Here is a 21,428-nt window from a genome sequence, read left to right on the forward strand (position 1 = left end):
ATTCTACATCACGTCTTCATTCATTAAAATATCTCTCCGGAGGCTGTAACAGGCACGACGAGAGAGCGACGAGCGAAGCGGACAGCAACTAACGTTCAACACAGCCGAGCTTGCCGTAACACATGTTATTACAATTCACATTATGAATGTTCAACATTGTAGTACGCAATTTTATTTGACAATAATTTGACAACTAAATATTATAATAATTTTTACTTCACGTTCGAAGTTACATCTACAACAATTTTGTTTGATGATAATTTAAAAATAATTTTAACTAAATATTATAATGATTTTAACTATGATGCAGAATTTCATTCGATAATGATTTAGAAATAATTCTAAATTCAAAGTAAGTTTATTTATGACATAATTATAAAGTAATTTATAAAATAATTTATCTCTTATCGTGATTGTCGTTTCGACATATTTATGGTAATATTTATGGTATAATTATAGTATATTTATAATATACGAGAGTGGAGAAATTTCCAGTACCTTTTCAGAAACAGAATCGATCGCATTGGCTTTCTGATTGGCTCGTGTGCAGAAACGTACTATTACCAAATTCCCAGACATCAAATTTTCATTTTCTAATAACCCATTCACAAGCAAATACCTTGCCATACAGAGCAGACAATTATCCGTGTCGTCCCAGTTCCAGTAACATGCCTTTATGACCAATATGCGAATATTATGCTGTGCGAAGCCAATGGTTTTAGCTCGCTATGTGAAACGGATCGTCTGTAGATGAACCGGGTTATGGGCTGAAGAGATACATTATCGACCAAAAGCTTGGATACACGTTCTCTGTATATGTGCCTAACGTGTGCGGAATGCACAGAAATTTTGCAAATTCTCAAAGTTGATATCACTTTTGATGTCAACTTTGGATTTCCTTGTTTAGGGTATTTTACGCATATTGTAGGGAATTATACAAGGGAAATGAACATACCTATCTGTAATTGTGTACATTAATACATTATATATATTGTACGTATTATATACACTGTATACAATATTATATATGTACCATAATATTATATATTGTATATGCATTGAATATGGGAATGAACATATCTATAATTGTACTTTATATTATAATAGTATATATTACTATATAATACTAATATATTATACTATATATTATAATAGTACATTGTATGTGTTGAATATATTGTATATAATATTGTGTATAAATATATATGCAATATTATATATTTATATGTAATATATACTATGGGAATATACATTATATAATATAAATACTGTAAATGAAGAAATGAATATATCTTTAATTTTATAATTCACTGTTTCATTCATTCATTCATATATTGCATACATTTTACATAAAAAAAGGAACATATCTATTATTGTATTAGTGCATTATATACATTATGTATATATTATGTATATATTATGTATATATTGTACACATTGTATATACATTGAATACTAAAACTGAACATTAATTGTAAAATGTATGTTGATATAATGTCTTGCCATTAATTATGTGTCATTATTAATGTGTAACGTGTCATGAAAATATCATAAATGTTAATTAATATTACTTATTAATATGAACTGATATATAGAATAATCCTTTTAACGAAATTTAAACTGCTGTTGAAATTACAATTCAACATCTTTAATTCCCTGAATTCATCTAGAACATGATTTGTTATTCGCAACAAAAGTTCCATTTTTATACTTCTGAACTATTCTTGGCACGTTCTTTCTCACGGAATATTGTCCTCATGCATTTCACAAAATTATTATCCTCCGTGTTTCGACAGCATATTTTTTAGACAAAAATAACAAGCACAGTGGTGAGAGAAACGAGGAATTTTGACATAAATAATATTTTATCGAGTATTTGCATGTAGAATACAAGAAAAGCAAAATGTATAGCTTTCATTCGTATGGTGTTTTGGCTTCTTGAAAAAACCACCATGTAATAGTCATCACTATTCTGACAGATACAGATTGTTTTCGCAGAGTCAACGTTTTCATTGTGATTACTTTAAATGAAAAATTAATATAATATAAAATTTAAAAAAAATTAATATAAAATTGGTATAATTAATATAAAATTAATAACTTTACTACTAAAATTACTATTATACACTACTATTATACACTATTATACTATCAAAATTAATATAAAATTAATACTTTGAATTATTATAATTCTGAAAATTGTGAAACATAGATACTTTCTTCACTTTCTCAGAATTTTTATACTTTTTGCATCATTATAGTACAACTCATTATTGGAAATTGCTACTGTATACGTTTGTTACTATTTATAGAATAGTGTGATTAATGTATCATTTGTGTTCGCAAAAATATTGCTAAGAAACCATACTTTTTCAATGCTATGATAAACTTTCACTTGTAGAGATAGGACTTCTTGCGAATTCGAGTTCCGGAGATTTTTATAGCGGAAGGGAGCGAAGAAAGTTTTTAAGTTATAGGAGTTCAACTGTATACAGGGTGTCCGAATATTGTCGAAAAGATAATGATTCTACGCGAAGAAAATACATCAGAAACAGGGAATAAAATTTTTTTTATTTATGTCAGAATTTTATTTATGTCAGAATTTATCAGAATTTCGCTAATTCTGGACTGCAGAAGCGAATTAAGATAGGATAGAACCTAAGATCTCACTTTCGTGAAAACGGTTTGAATACGTTCAGTTAAAAATTAGGTTAAGTTTAATTAATAAACTTGTAATTGATAAAGTTTTAAATTCTCTTTTCAAAAACGAAAATTGTATTCTACGCTTTTCACTTACTTTTACAGAACAGACTAATTCCTTGTTCATTACTTATTCCTGGCCAGTTCACCATTAGCTAAATTCAACTACAATTGATAAACTTTCAAACTTAATTTTCTTGAGAACGGAGCTTTCAAATGAATGAAAGAAATTTGTTCTTTATTTTCGATTTACTTTTTTATGCAGTAGCCTTCTTGACTGTATTTTCAATATCACGGGGGACCGTAATATATTAAGGTTATATTATATATTAGAAGATTTAAGGTTATATGATATAAAAAGGTCTAAGGTTATATAATATATATTATAACACATATATTAATGAAATTATATTATATTATTAATGATATTAATTAAATATCAATGAAAAATTTAATAAATTCTATTTAATATATTTTATACTACATTATGTACATTTTATCCATTTTCGTATCTCCAAAACGGATGAAATTTTTTCAGTCTACTAATGAGAATTGCTCTAAATCAAACGTGTCGAACGTGAAGAAAAAAGGCAAGATTGCATGGTCGTACGTTTCCGTTACTTGGACGTGTGTCGTTGGTGAAAACCATAGTATCCGGATTCTTGGAGCCACCAATTTCACCAGCAAACCACTACTCTTCTATCTCGGGGTCGTATTGGAGAAAGGCTGCCACGAAACCTTGATTGGAGATTGCTGAGGCCACGAGAGGAACTAACCCCCTTATACACGGTGTTTCTGTAATCAAGCTCGATAAAATACTAGCCCCGGCAAGAAATTTGCGATCAAATACGAACATTCGAAAATAGAGATAATCTGTTTTACTTGAAAAATATTTTGCCTGTCGTGAAAAATAAGTTTTTAAAATGGTATCCTTATTTAAAGGATGATGGGAATTTTGGAAAATGTTTTATTTGATTTATTTCGCTTATTTCAAATATTACTGGAGATAATGGTTCAATGTCTCTTGATGCTCTCTTCGTTGTATGTTATAGTTATATCTTTTTTTGCATTTATTGATTTTTATGCATTTATAAGAAATTTGAAGATGTCAAAGTGCATAGAATGGAAAAGGATATAAAATATCCAGAGTGCAATACTCTTTATAATAATTAATAGAGGAAACAATTTTTTTCCATCTAGCTCTACTTTTCGAAATTTTATTTATGAAAATATGAATTTGCATAAAAATCCGTAGTTATATTGTATTATCAATCCAAGGATTTATCGAATTTTATTAAAACGAAGTAAACTTTCTTTATTGTATCATTATTCTATAAGAATGTTTATAAATTTGAAATATATTATTGTTCAAAAATGAACTTTTAAAAGAAATTATACAAATCGTGAAAAATATTGTTTAATTCTTTCGAGACGTTTGAATTTTCGAGAAACCATTCGCTATATATTGTAAAATTTTGATACGATAATATGAAATTGATTAATATGAAAATAATATGAAAAATTGACACAAAATTGATATAAAATTAATTCAAAAGAAAGAAAAATTGATTAAAATTGATTGTAAAAGTATGAAACTTTACTTTTTCAACTAAGACCAACCACACTGTTATATAACCTCTTGAGAAATTAGTAAAAAATAGAAGTTGATAAATTTGATCATTTTTAAGAAGAAAATAAAATAAATTTTCATAATTTTAGTATTTATAGTTTCATTTTAAATCAATGTTTTTTTTATGCACTCCTTGAATTCTTAAGTAATATATCCTAAGGTTACAAGGTGACTATAATAATTAATAATTACTATTTTATTACAAAAGTTCAACTTATTGATCTTACATTTTATATTCTTCTTGACAGAGATTAGTAATGAAATTAAGTCAAAAGAAAAATTTTTATAGGGTATACAGCGTGAGTGTATATATATATATATATTTTTTTTTTTTTAACAAATAATAATCTCTAACTTCAACTAGACATATTCTGCGATATTGTCGCGATAGAGCGAACACATTTGTCTTTTTCTCTCCAGTACCTACACGATGGAATGTAAATTATTGAAATCTAGTTTGAACGGGAGGCTCGCTCGTCATGAGCGAGGAAATTTCCTGATTATACGCCCTATTCGTGTTCCGTGAAGCTTGCATGGTATATTACTTCTATAGAGTAGCAAGTGGCATCAGCTGAGTTACATACGTGGCATACATTCTCCTTTCACTCGAATAACACGCTCAAATGATACTGTGGCTAATGTTGCGGATTTGTCAGCATCGTTTCTTTACTTCTTTGCAAGGAGAATATGTTACGAAGTAGCCAAAATATATATATATATATTTGTAATTTGTTAATTTTATATGAAAGCATACTATGTTTTTCTGTTATTATATATTATATGTACATATGTATATAATGAATTATACGTAACTATTGGTGACAATGAGTTTCTTATTGATGATAATGAATTTTCTTTTATGTTGTTTAAAGTGACATTGTCTATGAAGCACCTATATTATGTTTTTGTCCTATATTACATGTGATGAATTTTTCTGTTTTATTACTTATGATGATGTTGCATATTAAATATATGTTGTGTGTTTCTGTATTATATGCATTATATACAATGATTTTCTATTGTATTATTTATAATGATATAAAGTATCTCTATTGTACAAAATATGTTATATTATATTATATATTATACTGTATTATATTAAATATAATGAATAATAATATTGTATTACATAATATATAAAATCTTTATGATATCTTTTATTATATTGTACATAGTATAATGTATTATATTGTATTATAGTACACTGTATTATACAATGATAATGAATTTTCTGTTATATTATTTATTAAACATATTACGTCTTTATACTATATTTACATTGGTGTTTTCTTAAATTATTTTATATTATTTTATCTAATTTTTCATTCATATCCAACTGAGAATTTTCCAACGAATATACAAAATACATTCAACTGAATATATGAATAATTCAATTGAATATAATATATTCAATCAAACATGTGAATGGTTTAATTGAATATAATACATTCAATCAAGTATATGAATAATTCAAACGATTACAGTATATTCAATTATACATTTGGACGTTTTAATTAAATATGACAAATTTCTATAAATTATTATTACATATACAAGCATCATAGCGAACTAACTGATAAAAAAGTATCACCTACATTCCTGTTCAACAAATAAGCGGATATCTGACAAATGACAACTGAACCAATTCACAGATCACTGTCTCGTTTGTTCCCAGAACCGGCATACGTTCTCCAAATGCAACATACTCTGCGGAGACTGTCCAACAGGAAACGAATTGAGTTACCAAGCTTCCGGCCAAACGCGACCAAGGCAGAACAGCGTGTTCATTGGCTCCAGCGCGTCCCTGCTCCCAGGCAGTCAAGGTACACCGCGTCGCACGAAGAGCGCGTTCGATCTTCAGTTCTTGATACTCTCCGAGAGCAACGCGGCGCCCGACTCCTCCACCGGCGAGCAGGAAGCTGGGTCGAGAAGCTGCAAGCCGGCCAACGAGTCCACGAGACTGTTGCTACGCGAACGAAAGGCCAGCGTGTGCCAGTCGGACAGAATCGAGACGACCAAGCCTCCCATACGAGACAGAAGGATGAGCATCTGTCAGTTCGACTGTTCGCCGAGAACCTGGCAACGTGACCGCGGAATGAGCGTCTGCCAGTTCGACAGAATGGACGTGATCGCCAGGCCGTTGCAGAGAGACCGCGGCGGGAGTATCTGTCAGTTCGACAGGACCGACGTGTTGGCCAGACCGTTGCAGAGAGATCGCGTGGGCAGTGCTTACCACTTCGACAGAATGGACGTTCTGGCCAGGCCTAATCTGTCCTATGGCAAGTGCTTGACGAGGGAGAGACGCGTGAGCACGTGCAGTTTTCTGGAAAAGGACGAGGAGGCGACGAACGACACGCGGATGGAACGACGTTTGAGCAGCAGCAACGCAAAGATCGGGGACGCGTGCGCTGAAGAAGCGGAGTGTGAAGGCAGAATGCAGGAGATATTTGCCAAATGTAGGCCTAGACAGAGTAACAACAGTATTGGTCACTATACGGATCAACCGTCTTGCAGCAAGACTCCTGACGTTGTATTTGGGTACAAGGCTACTTGTGTGTAGGCACGAGAAATGTTGCTGTAAGGAAAAATCTCAGTCGCAGTTTGGACAAAATTGATTAAGTTGCAGAACATTTGGTTTGGTGTATATGTAGTACTTTTGTTAAATCACGTCTTACTGTCACGATCAGCTGCACTGTGACTGAATTATGTAATTTAATTGAATCTTAGTTTAATTGCATATTATTGTGTTCATATTATATTATTATTATATATTACGTTTACATTATTGTATTTGTGTTAACAATATCATTATATTATTATATAATACGTATAATTATATAATTTAATATATAATGTACGTAATGATATGTACATTAATCTGTTTGTATTATGAAATGACCAAAATTATATTCCATACATTTATTTTGTTAGAAAGATTTTATTTATCAATTTGACATCTATACATTATTATGTATAGGTATTACATGGTGTTATATTATTATGTATGATATCTACACATTATTATTATGTATACGTGAAAAGAAAGGGAGACAATGTTGAAATTGTATTTTATGCATTGTGCATCATCGAAAAAGAACAAGGAAACATTACATATAATCAGAAGTGTTGAGAATTTTAAACGATAATGATTATTGAAAATAGAAGTGTCCGGACATGGCATTTTTTCTCACAATCAGAGAAGCTTCACTCAAAATACATCTATTTTAAACTACGTTTTATCAAAATTTTTATTCAATAAACAAAGAACGCTCTCCAAAAGTATCAAAACACCAGTTTTTGGTGAAATTGTTCAATTTTAATTAATAGTTTACTAAAATTTAGCATCGTTGAAGAATGCGCAATGGCAAATTCTCGAGGTTTACGGATTTAATCATTTCAATATCATCCAAATGTAACGAATTAGTACTATGAAAATATCCGTAACGTAATTCCTTTCCCTTTTAAAGAACGAAAGAACGAAACTCCGTATAAATAGCGAACCAGAGGCCAATGATCGAAAATGAAAAATAGTTTTCCGATGGAAAATATATTTTGTTAATGCTGTAAACTCGACTCTTTCGGTCCGTGTGAAAAAAATCATCTTAATAAATTTACGAACGCGAAATGATTGAAAACAGACAAATAAAATTTGAAATAATCGACGTCACGTGAAAAGAAAAAAAAAAAAAAAGAAAAAAATGTTTCAAATATTTCTCGCGTGAAATGAGATAACAAATTTTCTCCGATTCAAGCACCGAAAGTGTCGAGGTGAAAGAATAATTGTAACATTGCAAGAAAGTAGCAAGAAGTTTATAAAGAAAGAAGCGAACTATTTTTTCAGAAATTGTAATTTTTAGACGACTAGGGTATAGAAGAGGGATAAATTTATCGACGCGCACCACAGTTTCCGATTAACCACAGTGTCGAGATTTCAAAAACGAACGTTGAAAAATATAAAGAGTGAAAAAGAAGAAAATTTTACAATAGCCATAAATTGGGGAAAGCCGATAAATTAGAAATTTACCGAGAACTACATAAAATGAAAGTTGTTCTGTTCCAAACAGGACACTTTAAATGATCACCAGATTTGTTAAAGTTTTCAAGATCTCAAGGTCACCTCCGCTCTTCCAAATGAAATCATATTTTTTTTTTTTTTAATGCAATTCGATGTTTTTTTTTTTTACGAAAAAGTATTAACCCACATATGCGAAAAAGATTATCAGTTTAGGAGAGATGGGAAATCTAGCTACAATATTTGCAGAAGTATAGAAATTTCATTGCGCTTGCTTTACATGTCCGTTTTACGTATTCAGTTTGCTTTTTTCATGACACGTTCATGAATGATACATAGAGGGGAGTTTTTTTTTTCTTCTGTAGTGAAATCAAATCGGTGCTCGATTCCGGTCTCTATTCTATTTCCGGTTGCAACGCAACGGTTCGTTAACGGGTCCATTTTCTCGATTATTGAAAACGGCACGTAGCAACGTGATTTCAAAATCGTATCCTTCAAACTTATTTAAGACTAATTTCACATCAAATTTAACTTTTAATCTTACGTTGAAATTGTGTTCTTTTCCTTCAAATAATTTTTCTTCCAGTAAAATTGATTAACAGTAATAATATTAATAATGATCAATGATTAATAATAATAATACTAATAATTGTATTTTTCTCTCCAAGTAATTCTTCTTCCAGTAAAATTGATTGATAATAATAATATTAATAATGATCAATGATTAATAATAATAATACTAATAATTGTATTTTTCTTTCCAAGTAATTCTTCTTCCAGTAAAATTGATTGATAATAATAATATTAATAATGATCAATGATTAATAATAATAATACTAATAATTGTATTTTTCTTTCCAAGTAATTCTTCTTCCAGTAAAATTGATTGATAATAATAATATTAATAATGATCAATGATTAATAATAATAATACTAATAATTGTATTTTTTTTTTCAAGTAATTTCTCTTCCAGTAAAATTGATTAATAATAATAACATTAATAACGATCAACGATTAATAATAATAATACTAATAATGATCAATAATAATGATCAGCATGTGGAAACTATTCGTAATAATTTTCAACGCAAAGTACATTTTGCTTTGAAATTTCAATTTACTCTTTTATCTCATTTTTTCACTTTTTTGGGACCATTTTGTGAAATTGTTGTCCCACAATATATATCAATAATAATAATCAATTATGTCAACTACTTCAAAAATATGGAAATTATTTGCAACGTACGAGCACGTTTTTACTGTAAAAATTGAAATTTACCCTTTCTGTTTCATTTTTTTTTTCACTGTTCGTGAAATTGTTCTTCCAATAAGATTTATTAATATTAAATTAAAATTAAGATTTATTAATATAAATTAGTTCGATTAGAATGTTACGATTTTACGAAACAGCGAGGAAATAAAACGAAAAGGGTAAATTTTAATTTTTAATGTAAATAATGTAAATAAATTTTACTGGAAGATATTAATAATTATTAATTAATAATTATGAATTGTAAGGATTGTAACAGGAAATTTATGAATAGCAGATCTATCAAAGATAAATGTATCTTTTCACAGTCACAGTTTATAACGAAATTAAAAAAAGAAAAACAAATTCGCATTACTATAAACCCTGGATATCGAAACGAAATTTCATCGCGTCGTTTTTGAAAGATACGCTCGACACAGTTGTGAAAGAGAAGGCTTACCCTTGGATCAGCGTTAGAAGAAATATTATTCGAACAACAGATAAAGAATAATATCCAATCGAATAAGAATTTATTCGTACAAATATTTATCCGAATAAAAACTCGAAAGTTTATTTATATCTTTTATCACGAACAAATGAAACACGAATCCATAGTCGACTGGACATTAAATTCTTTAATATTTTGTACGTTTCTGGCCAAAACTGTGAAATTCGAACGAAATTTAATTACAAGATTATTGATCCTGCAAGTATTATAAATAATAAATTTTACCTGTAAGTAGTTCGACAAAAGGGAATTTTTTATTATTATTTCTACTATTTTCTACTATTATCATTATTTTGATTATTAAACTCATATTACTAAATTCGGATTTTTATGAAAATTCGTACTTTTGAGAATGCAATTAAAAAAAAAAAATAGAATGTTAATAAAAAATTGCTTCAAACGTGTCAAATATTATTGAAAACCCTATAGTTTAGACATTTTCATGCAATTTTGCAGTTTAAAATTTCCTGTGAATGCATAAAAGTCCCAATTATTATTATATTATTATTTTGGATAAATATAATTATTATTAATAATATAAATATTATTATTATTATTATTATATAAATATTATTATTTATTATTTTGGATAAATATTTATTCGAAGAAAATTCGAATGACACCTAACTCTGCCTTGGATAATGCCTATTTCGTCTACCTCCTTAGCCTAACTAACATTTCTCGTCTCTTCTACTCTTTATCCTTACCTATATGTCTATCTACTATGTAATATTAAGTCATAAGTTCGTTCGTCTTTTATTAATATTATAAAATCGTTATTTATATGCATTAACTGCAATAGATGTATGTATAACTAGCAATATAATTATACATTGTTTATAAATGTATCATTTACAGACAAAAATGATCATTTCTCGTTTAAGTATAAATTATATTATATTATATTATTATAAGTTTAAGTATAAATTATTTCTACATGAGTAGATTTCTACAATTTCTTTCATATTATTATTAATTAACTATTGATTATTATTACATTATTAATTAATATTATATTATATATTATAAAATATTAATATTATATTATAATATAATATAATATTACATTATTATTGTTTAATTAATATTATATCATTAATTAATCTTTAAATGCACAATTTTCTTCAAGTCATAGATTTAGGATCAAAACGTTGCAAATTTATGTTCATTTAATAGTTAGTAATATCATTTCAATTGTTTTAATATTTAAAAAAAATTTCTTTTTTCCTAAGTAAGAAAAATATCGAATTTATTGTATATTTATAATATTGCACCAATACTGTTATAATAATATTAATAACATCAAGAATCTCCAATTGTTATCAACCTAATATATTATTATTAATTGTTTCGATATTTTTTGGAAACTTTCCTTTAATAATCGTCACGCGATTTGACAAATTTTGTTCACGAAACGAAAACACACATATCGAAGCTTTTTCAACTCAAAGAGTGAAAACATTTTCAAGTTGTTTTGTCCATTTGCGAGTGATAATAAAAATCTACGAAATTTACGAAAAAATTCTCCTTTAAGAAAAAATACGAACGAACTTATTTCAGAGTCTAACATAGACTTTAGATTTAGGATTTAATCAAATTAATATTTCATCTCTTTCTCTCTTTCTCTCTCTTTCTCTGTCTTGTAATAATATATTATCTTTACGAAACTATTTTATTCTTCCAAAACGACCAGCGACGTTTTAGTAATAGCTGTAGGTTTCCATAGATTTAAGGATAGCTCAAATATTCGACGAACTGTCGCGAATTGTGATCGATTCAGATATAATTATACGGATCTTAAATTTTCCATTTAAAGCCACGTTCACACCGGCGTTACGAGTCAGTGTCGTAGAACTTCATTGTCGAGCGTTGTTCAAATAATTTCGAAGTTCATCTAAAATTAATTATTCTAATATATTCCTTTCAACACTAGAACGAAAGCACAAAATTACCATCAGAGATGTTGCTAGCTCTATCAGCTACGCAAACTTTTATTCACATATTCTTTTACGAAAAATCTCGCTGTCATCTCTATAAAGAAACTCTGACAAGAATTATAAAAGAATCAAAAGTAACTGAAAGAATAAAAAGAAAATGACAAAAAATAAAAAAAAAAAAAACGGTCATTCTTGGGTCAATCGAACATTTTATCTGACATGATAATTATTCATTGCTCGTATGACGATTGCAAAATTTTTCGAACGAAGCGATGCAATGATTTACTTCTGTTTGAAATTTTTCACGCGCAATATTTTGGAAAAGGTTGATTGTGAAGGCCAATGTGAAAAGAATCGCATAACGCGAAATGTCAATTTTTTTTGAAAATTATCTATTACTATTAACCTTGATCGAAACTCTAATGAAAAAACAATATCCTTTTCGAGGAAGTGTTGGCTCTTGGAAGCGACAAACTCTTCGAAGAATTACAGTCTCTCCATTTTCTGACGCAAGAATGATCCCAAACCTCCCTGAAAAGGTGGAGAGACGTCTGGGGAATAGGGATGGCGAGGGAGAATTTCATAACCTGACTATTTCACACAGTAATTTGCGAGGTATATAGTCTCGCGTTATCACGACGTTGTCACGAAGATGGATCCAGAAAGAAATTCGAAATTCACTAAAAGACACGTTGTTTTTTGAATATGCAGAGTATACCAGGCTTTCCAAAGAAAGATGCCAAATGATTTTCAATCAAGGAACAGCAACAGCTCAAACAGTGAAATCAAACACGACCAAAAATTTGACACTTCATGCGACGTAACTTCATATTTCGCATTCATACACTGTATGAATATTGTATTATTATTATTTGTAATATTATTGTATCGTTATATTATTCATACATATTTGTATTTGGACATTAACCTCTTGCGCTGGAATAACGTGCCACGCACGTGGAGAATTTTCTGTTCCAAATTGCAACAGTTTCTCAGTTTTAAGTATATTTAAACATAACCCAGGCAAAACAAATAATAAATTTATTACTTCTCAATAATTTCTATCCAGTGACATCAACACCGACGAGCCACGCATGTCGAGAATATTTTGCCCCAAAAATTGCAAATTTTCTCAGTTTTAAGTATATTTAAGTATAACTCGGGCAAAACAAATAATAAATTTATTACTTCTCAATAATTTCTATCCAGTGACATCAACACCGACGAGTTCAAAAGAGAAAGAAAGCGACGAATTATTGTACACGGTTCGGTCAATCGTTATGGTCCGCAATCAGCGCAAATGGTTAACCTCTTGCGCTGAAATGACGTCGAGAATGTTTTTTTGTCCCAAAACTGCAATATTTTCCCAGTTTTAAATATATTTAAGTATAACCCAGGTGAAATGAATGATAAATTTATTACTTCTCAATAATATCTATCCAGCGATGTCACACGCGACGAGTTCAAAAGAAAAAGAAAGCGACGAATTTATTGTACACGGTTCGGTCACTCGTTATGGTCCGCAATCAGCGCAAATGGTTAACCTCTTGCGCTGGAATGACGAGCCACGCACGTCGAGAATATTTTGCCCCAAAAATTGCAATATTTTCTCAGTTTTAAGTATATTTAAGTATAACTCAGACAAAACAAATAATAAATTCATTATTGTATACGGTTCGGTCACTCGTTATGGTCCGCGAACCAGTCGCCAGCGCAGGGGGTTAAGCATTGTGAAACTTGTATAGTTTCGTAGAAAGGAATTGTACAACAATGTATCTGGCCTCGTTTTAAAGCCAATGAAACAGCGTGCAAAATGTCGTTTACTATGACACGTTAATATGATATTAATGAAGATTATTGTTCGGGGATGCAGCTGGGTACTTGTTTAATCGAAATACTCGATCGAGTAATTGGGTGAAACGCGAAAAGGGAATGAAAGAACGCATGCTCAGGGATTATTAAAAATATCAGCCAGTGTTACAATGTAGACATCATTGTATTGCGTTCGTGTTTGTTTTTGCGTGGAAAATAAAAAATATTCGAAAATTTGAATATCTGAGTATTTGATCTGAGTATTCTTCGTTTGTACTGTATAAATAGTGCAACATAACATAAGCAATTTTTTTTTTTTAATGGAAATAAAAAAAATAACTAACGAATGAAATAATATAAATATTATATTTATTGAATAAATATTTATTAATATAATAATAAATATAATTAATAAATATTTATTAATATAATAATATATTTAACCAAATACATAATAAATTAATATAATATAATATTTATATTTAATCAAATAATAATAAATTAAAAATGAATAATGCATGAATTAATGAAATTCGTAATGGTATTCGTCAAATGTAACGAAATACACAATTGGTTTTCAGATAATTCAAAGATAAACAATATTTTACAAATAACAGACTAAAATAGGATAAAACAAAATGATAAACAACACAAAAGTAATGGATAATGAATAAAGTAAAATATAATAATGTTACTTTAATACTTTATTTTGAAAAATAATAAATTACTATTATTTCGAAAATAACAAACATAGAAAGACTAACTTTATTTTCTTCGTTATTCGTTATTCGTTATTCGTTATTCCTCTTTTTAATCGACATTTTGATAATTCTACGAAAACGTATCAATTAATGTTCCGTTGTCCGTGCTTTATTACTATCTATCTTTTAAAGAAAGTTTTCAGATACATTCTGCTTGATTATACATGACTTATAAAATAGCAATGAGAAAGTTTGGCTTCAGAGTGCTTGAGAAAACGAAGAGCCAACTGGAAATAAAATTATTGTATACATTGCCATCCACTCTTACGTCGGATAACTGAAATGCGAATAACCAAGATCCCAGTTAATCAAGACCGTAGATAATTGGATCTTCGTTAATGGAAGCTCAATTGTATTCGGATGCTTATCAAACACAAGGAAGTTACCGTCTGGAGTTCCGTCTAGCGGCGATGTATCGACAGTAAATTTACCGTACTCAAAACATGATTATTGAAGAAGTTCATACGTATAAACGTATAATTAGTATACATTTCAATAGAACAGATATACGTTAAATTAGAATTGGAATTTATTCTGAAAGAAAAGGAACTTGGAATTGGATATTTATATCGGGTTGTTATGCAGATGAAATGATCGAATTTCTAATAAAAATTCTAAAATTTGTAATTCCTTGCAAAATAATGCTTTGCAATATTAAATATTTCATATTTTAATTAACACGAAACGATCGAATTTCTGATAAGAATTCTAAAACTTATAATTTCTTGCAAAATAATGTTTAACAATATTTTATATTTTATATTTTAATTAATACGAAATGATCGAATTTCTAATAAAAATTCTAACTGGTTTGTAATTTCTTGGAAATATTAAATATTTCCAATTTATAATTTATAATATTTAATATTTTGAATTTTATGATATTTTATTTTAATACGTTTTGTTATAGTTTGACACTGAGCTCTCCACAATGAAAGGAAATGCATCGTACAAATAAATACATTGAATATAATATATAATATATAATATTATATAATATATATATTGAACGTGCAACTCAATATTATCTTATTCAGAAAATAATTTTGCTTCTTTCTAGTATTTAAATTAGTATTGTATATTATATTAGTATTGATACATGTATATGTACATGGTATAAATATATTATAATCTATACATATATTAGTATGTGGTATATGTAGTATAATAAATACTAGTATATTATTATAGTATATTAGTATTAGTATATTATTATATATACTATATGTACACTAATGCTTATACTATATGTATATGAATATATATATATATATGTATATATATATATATATATATATATATATATATATATATATATATATATATATATTAGTACTAGCATAATATACATAAATCAGTATTAGTGCCAGTATATAATGTTATATACTGGCACTAATATTCAAATTTAGTATTTATATTTCTTCTTGTCATTTACTATTATTCATACCTACTTAATTTTATTCACATCTAATAACTTCTTGTAATTTTAAATCCTGACAAACTGTAGCAGAGTTTAACAATTGATATAAGTCCCCATTATTTATAACATAATTTTATTCATACCTAATAACTTTTTGTAATTTTAAATCCTGACAAACTGTAGCAGAATTTAACAATTGATATAAGTCCCCATTATTTGTAACATAATTCATGTACAATTCATAGTATATAATATAATATAATATTTTGAAATCCATTGTCCAAATGTAATGATCAAAAATTTCCACGAGAGCAGAAACATCCAGCATCAATTCACGACAAAAATTGAACGTTATCTGACAAAAATTCCACTGGATAGACAGCAAACGATCAAATACTACGTTTTCTTTTTTGCGCGAGAGCTTCGACAGAGATTTAGAACAGACGCCCCTCTCTCTCTTTTTTTTTTCTAAACGATCCAGATAATTTATCAGAACCATGTCCTTGGATCTCAATGCGAAACCACGGATTGCTCGACGTACATTTTTCATATGTAGTGGAGTGTGGCTGACAATGAGTGATAAACGATGTGTGTAGGCGGTTAGATGGAACCGATCCTGTCGGCCTGGACAAGGAACCGATCACTGCACACAAAAAAACATCCCCCATCGTCGATTCGAGCAGGAGTTCAGTTGGACTACGATAGAATTATCTCTGTTTTATTCTTCGCGTCGTTGTTAATTCTCAGATGCACAATTTTTATTCTTTCTTTCTTTTTTAGAATTAATTACAGCTAGACAGATTATCTGAACTATCTTTCTAACTTTTGGCACTTTTAATAAATTATTAAATTATTATTAAATTATTAAATTACTATTAAATTATTAAATTACTATTAAATTAATAATAAATTACTAAATTACTATTAAATTAATAATAAATTATTAAATTACTATTAAATTAATAATAAATTATTAAATTACTATTAAATTAATAATAAATTGTTAAATTACTATTAAATTATTATTAAATTACTACTAAATTAATAATAAATTATTAAATTACTATTAAATTAATAATAAATTACTAAATTATTATTAAATTATTAAATTGCTATTAAATTATTAATTATTAAATTACTATTAAATTAACAATAAATTATTAAACTACTATTAAATTAACAATAAATTATTAAATTCTTATTAAATTAACAACAAATTATTAAACTACTATTAAATTAACAATAAATTATTAAACTACTATTAAATTAACAACAAATTACTAAATTACTAATTAATAATAAATTATTAAATTATTAAATTACTATTAAATTAACAATAAATTACTAAACTACTATTAAATTAACAATAAATTATTAAACTACCATTAAGTTAACAATAAATTGTTAAATGACTATTAAATTAACAATGAATTATTAAATCAAATTAAACTGTTTTCAAATGTGGGTGTTTATCACGTGAGGGGACACGTGTCTAGTAATCAGACTTTATAACTTCTATTATCTGGTATATCAGTAACTTTGAAACTTCTGTTATCTAGTATCAGTTGATACTTTGAAACTTCTATTAAGCTGGCGTGCAGTTCACGGGCTTTCTCTTGAATTAACGCAAGATCCATTTGTACGTACGCAGCTCGGCCGAATTTATCGTCGAGTTCGCTACTTTCATTAGTTTCATTAGCAGAGACGAAAATCTCGGAAATCGTATTACCTAGGTTACTTTGAAACATTAATAACATTGTTTTTAACATTGCTGATTGTACGTTCTCCAACATTATTATATATATATATATATATATATATATATATATATATATATATATATATAATATATATATATATATATATATATATATATATAATATTAATATATATATATTACTTTTTTTAGTATATACTATATTATAGTATAGTATAATATAATATAATATATAGTATATACAGTATAGTATAGTACAATATATAATACAATCTTAATATATAGTCTATAATATATCTTAGTATCTTAGTATAGTATCTTAGTATAGTATAGTACAGTATAGTATAGTATAGTATAGTATAGTATAGTATAGTATAGTACAATGTAATATTATATAGTATAATATAGTATATATAACAATAAATTATATATATATATATAATACTATACTATATAATAATAATATATATAATACTATACTATAAAATACTAATACAATATATACTAAAAAAAGTAAATAATTACTAAATACACTTTCTATTCTTCTATAAACCAAAAAAATTGACCTTCGAACAAGCTCGAAGACGCCTAACAAATAAAAAAAACCATGTATGACAGTTGAAATCTTTTCCTTGAGAAGCAAAACACTTTTCTCGAAAAAGCGTTGTTTTCTTGGACTGGGAGCTTTCAAACGGAGTAGACCATGCTTGGACTTGCGCGTTGGCTCGAGCTATGTCCAGATTTCTCGTCGACCAGATACAACGGTGGTTCCCTCAGTCACGTGGAGAACATCCGCGACTTCGGTTCGTGTCTCTGTTACCTTTCGACTCGTGCTTTCCGTCTGTGTTATGTTCAACGACAAGTGACGTCGACTGGCCCGAGAAAGGAAGAAGTTCACGAGCGACCTAACAATCGACAGAATCTGGCGAAAGTATGGGACAATTGAAATTCTGGTTTCTATTTTTTTTTTTTTTTTTTCTTTTAGTAAACAATATTCTTTTCAGGCACGCAGAGTGACTCGTGTTAATATTCATTTATACATTTAAATATCGAAACTGCTGTATAATTTTGTGAAAAGAAATTAAGTCATATATTATGTCAACGAACATTTGACGAACGAGATTAGTAATATTATGGAGAATTAGATTTTGATATACAGCGAATATTCGGACGCTAAAATAATGTTAAAATTAAAAAATTATAATTTTGCAAAAAGAAATAAACTTGGGCTCGTTTCGAAGTTCGAAGCCTCTTATTTCAAAAGTGCGTTTATTTTATTCTAAGTTTTTTTCTCCACGAGCTAAAGGCATTTCTCTTCTTGAAAATACTGTCAAAATAATTGTCATAGTTTAATTAATTTAAGAAGATCGAAAGTTGTTTTCACTGGTGTGATGTGAAAATAAAATTTTAGAATAGAATGAACGAGGTATTTGGTTTCTAAACTAGTGGTTTGAAGGTTTAAACTGAACTCAATTTTTATTTCATTTTTTGATTTTCTTTCTGCAAAATTATAATACTTTCTCGAAAATTATAACAGTATTTAGTATCCGAATATTAATGGGCATTACTGTACTTACAAGACAAAACACTCTGTGCGGAGCTGGCAAATAATTTTCCCCCTCCCCAGAGGATTTGCCCCCACCTTGAGACCTCTCGGAGCCAGTGGAAGGGGAAACGCTATCGTTTAGAGTTTTCCCTAGTTAGACTTAGCTAAAACCTAATCTGATTAATGAATTAATCACTCATTAATGAACGAGGTGAACAAGTAAATCAAAATCATTGTAGTCAAAGGTTATGATCAATTTAATAACCATGAAATGATTGTACTTTTCATTATGATTAGTATCTGTATTTTTCTATCGACAACACTGTGCATATTTTGTTACAAAAACGATAGATTTGCATTATTTCGCAATGTCCATAATTGTACAATTCTATCAGGATTCGTTTCGAAACATCCTCCATCAACTGCAATTGGAACTCTGTATAATTCTTCAGTTGTTACTGGCACGGTTTACCGTTCGACTTGATGAAAATGAATTACTATTATTAATTTACCATTAGTATTAGTAAGTTTTAGTAATTTAGTAATTGATGACAGAGGTGATTACAAAGTATACTGATTGCTACACTTAACCCAAACAATAGTGAGAAACTAACTGAAGCCAGTAAGATACTGATCGCGTACAGTAGGGCTCAAAATCTGCCAAAATCAACGCAACAATCTTCCCTTCTTTCTTCTCAATTCGTAATTCACGAACGTTTTTGTGCTTTACAAGTTGAACGGATTTCCCGCTATTTTGTTACGTAAACGGCGCGCAAAGTGGATCGCGTTTGCGCTTCCTAGAATCAGTAGACCGAGTTACGTTTCGCCTCGATAAATTCCAAATCGCTAACAGAATTCCTGTGCATTGTGTGCATTTGACAAACGGAGGATAATACGTCGATAAGGTACGCTAGCCATTGAAAGCAAAAAAAAAAAAAGAATTAGAAACTTTTTATGGTGTGTAAATGGTATCGTATCTTTGAAACGAACGAATAAATATTTCTCAAATATTCATATATTTCTATTTTTATATTTATGCACTTGCAGTGTATTATATTTATTATTTTATATATTTACATACAATTTATTAAAGCTCGAATTTTCTGGAAATTTTCTTTTACTTCAATGCTTAATGGTATTGTAATTGAATCAGTGTAATTAAAAAGCTTGAAAGACATTAAATAGTAATCGTTGGACTGCGAATTTTTATGCACTTATAGGAAATTTTCAACTAAAAAATCGCAGAAAGAGAATATATAAAATAGAAAAAGAAATACAAAAATATATAAAATATATAAAATACAAAAAGAAATGCAAAAATATATAAAATATATAAAATACAAAAAGAAATACAAAAATATATAAAATATATAAAATACAAAAAGAAATACAAAAATATAGATGAAATATGTAAAATACAAAAAGAAATACAAAAATATAGATGAAATATGTAAAATACAAAAAGAAATACAAAAATATAGATGAAATATGTAAAATACAAAAAGAAATACAAAAATATAGATGAAATATGTAAAATACAAAAAGAAATACAAAAATATAGATGAAATATGTAAAATACAAAAAGAAATACAAAAATATAGATGAAATATGTAAAATACAAAAAGAAATACAAAAATGTATAAAATACAAAAAGAAATACACAAATATAGATAAAATATACAAAATACAAAAAGAAATACACAAATATAGATGAAATATATAAAATACAAAAAGAAATACACAAATACAGATGAAATATATAAAATACAAAAAGAAATACAAAAATATATAAAATATATAAAATACAAAAACAAATGTATAAAATATAAAATATACATAATATATAAAATACAAAAAGAAATATATAAAATATAAAATATATGAAACGTCCAAACTGCAGTGTTTTCTACAACATTTGGCTGATAGAACAATTTTTCGAGTTTCTATTTTTTCAATTATATCAATAATAATAGTACATAAGTATATTAATCATATTAATTACATATTCATATTCTACAAATAATCTTCTACTTTTTTAATTCAACTATATCCGAGTTTTTATTTTTTTAATTATATCATTTAACTACATTACGTAATTCATAAAACATGAATCAGAATAAAAATACAATAGTACG

General features: G+C 27.9%; 1 protein-coding gene across 2 annotated transcripts in view; it reads left to right on the plus strand.

Moving 5' to 3' along the window:
* Positions 1-21,428, plus strand: part of LOC122533562 — a 66,978-nt gene that overhangs the window by 13,569 nt on the left and 31,981 nt on the right. The window contains exon 4 of one of the 2 annotated variants that reach the window (XM_043663402.1): positions 6,006-7,088. The exons of the other annotated variant lie outside the window; for it this stretch is intronic. Within the exon in view, the coding sequence (XP_043519337.1) occupies positions 6,006-6,890 (885 nt within the window). The 3' untranslated portion in view covers positions 6,891-7,088. Of the gene's footprint in view, positions 1-6,005; positions 7,089-21,428 lie in introns of those variants that run through there. 2 annotated transcript variants of the gene reach the window in all.

This window comes from Frieseomelitta varia, unplaced genomic scaffold (assembly GCF_011392965.1).
Source record: "Frieseomelitta varia isolate USP_RPSP 00005682 unplaced genomic scaffold, Fvar_1.2 scaffold_539, whole genome shotgun sequence".
In the NCBI taxonomy this organism is placed as follows: domain Eukaryota; kingdom Metazoa; phylum Arthropoda; class Insecta; order Hymenoptera; family Apidae; genus Frieseomelitta; species Frieseomelitta varia.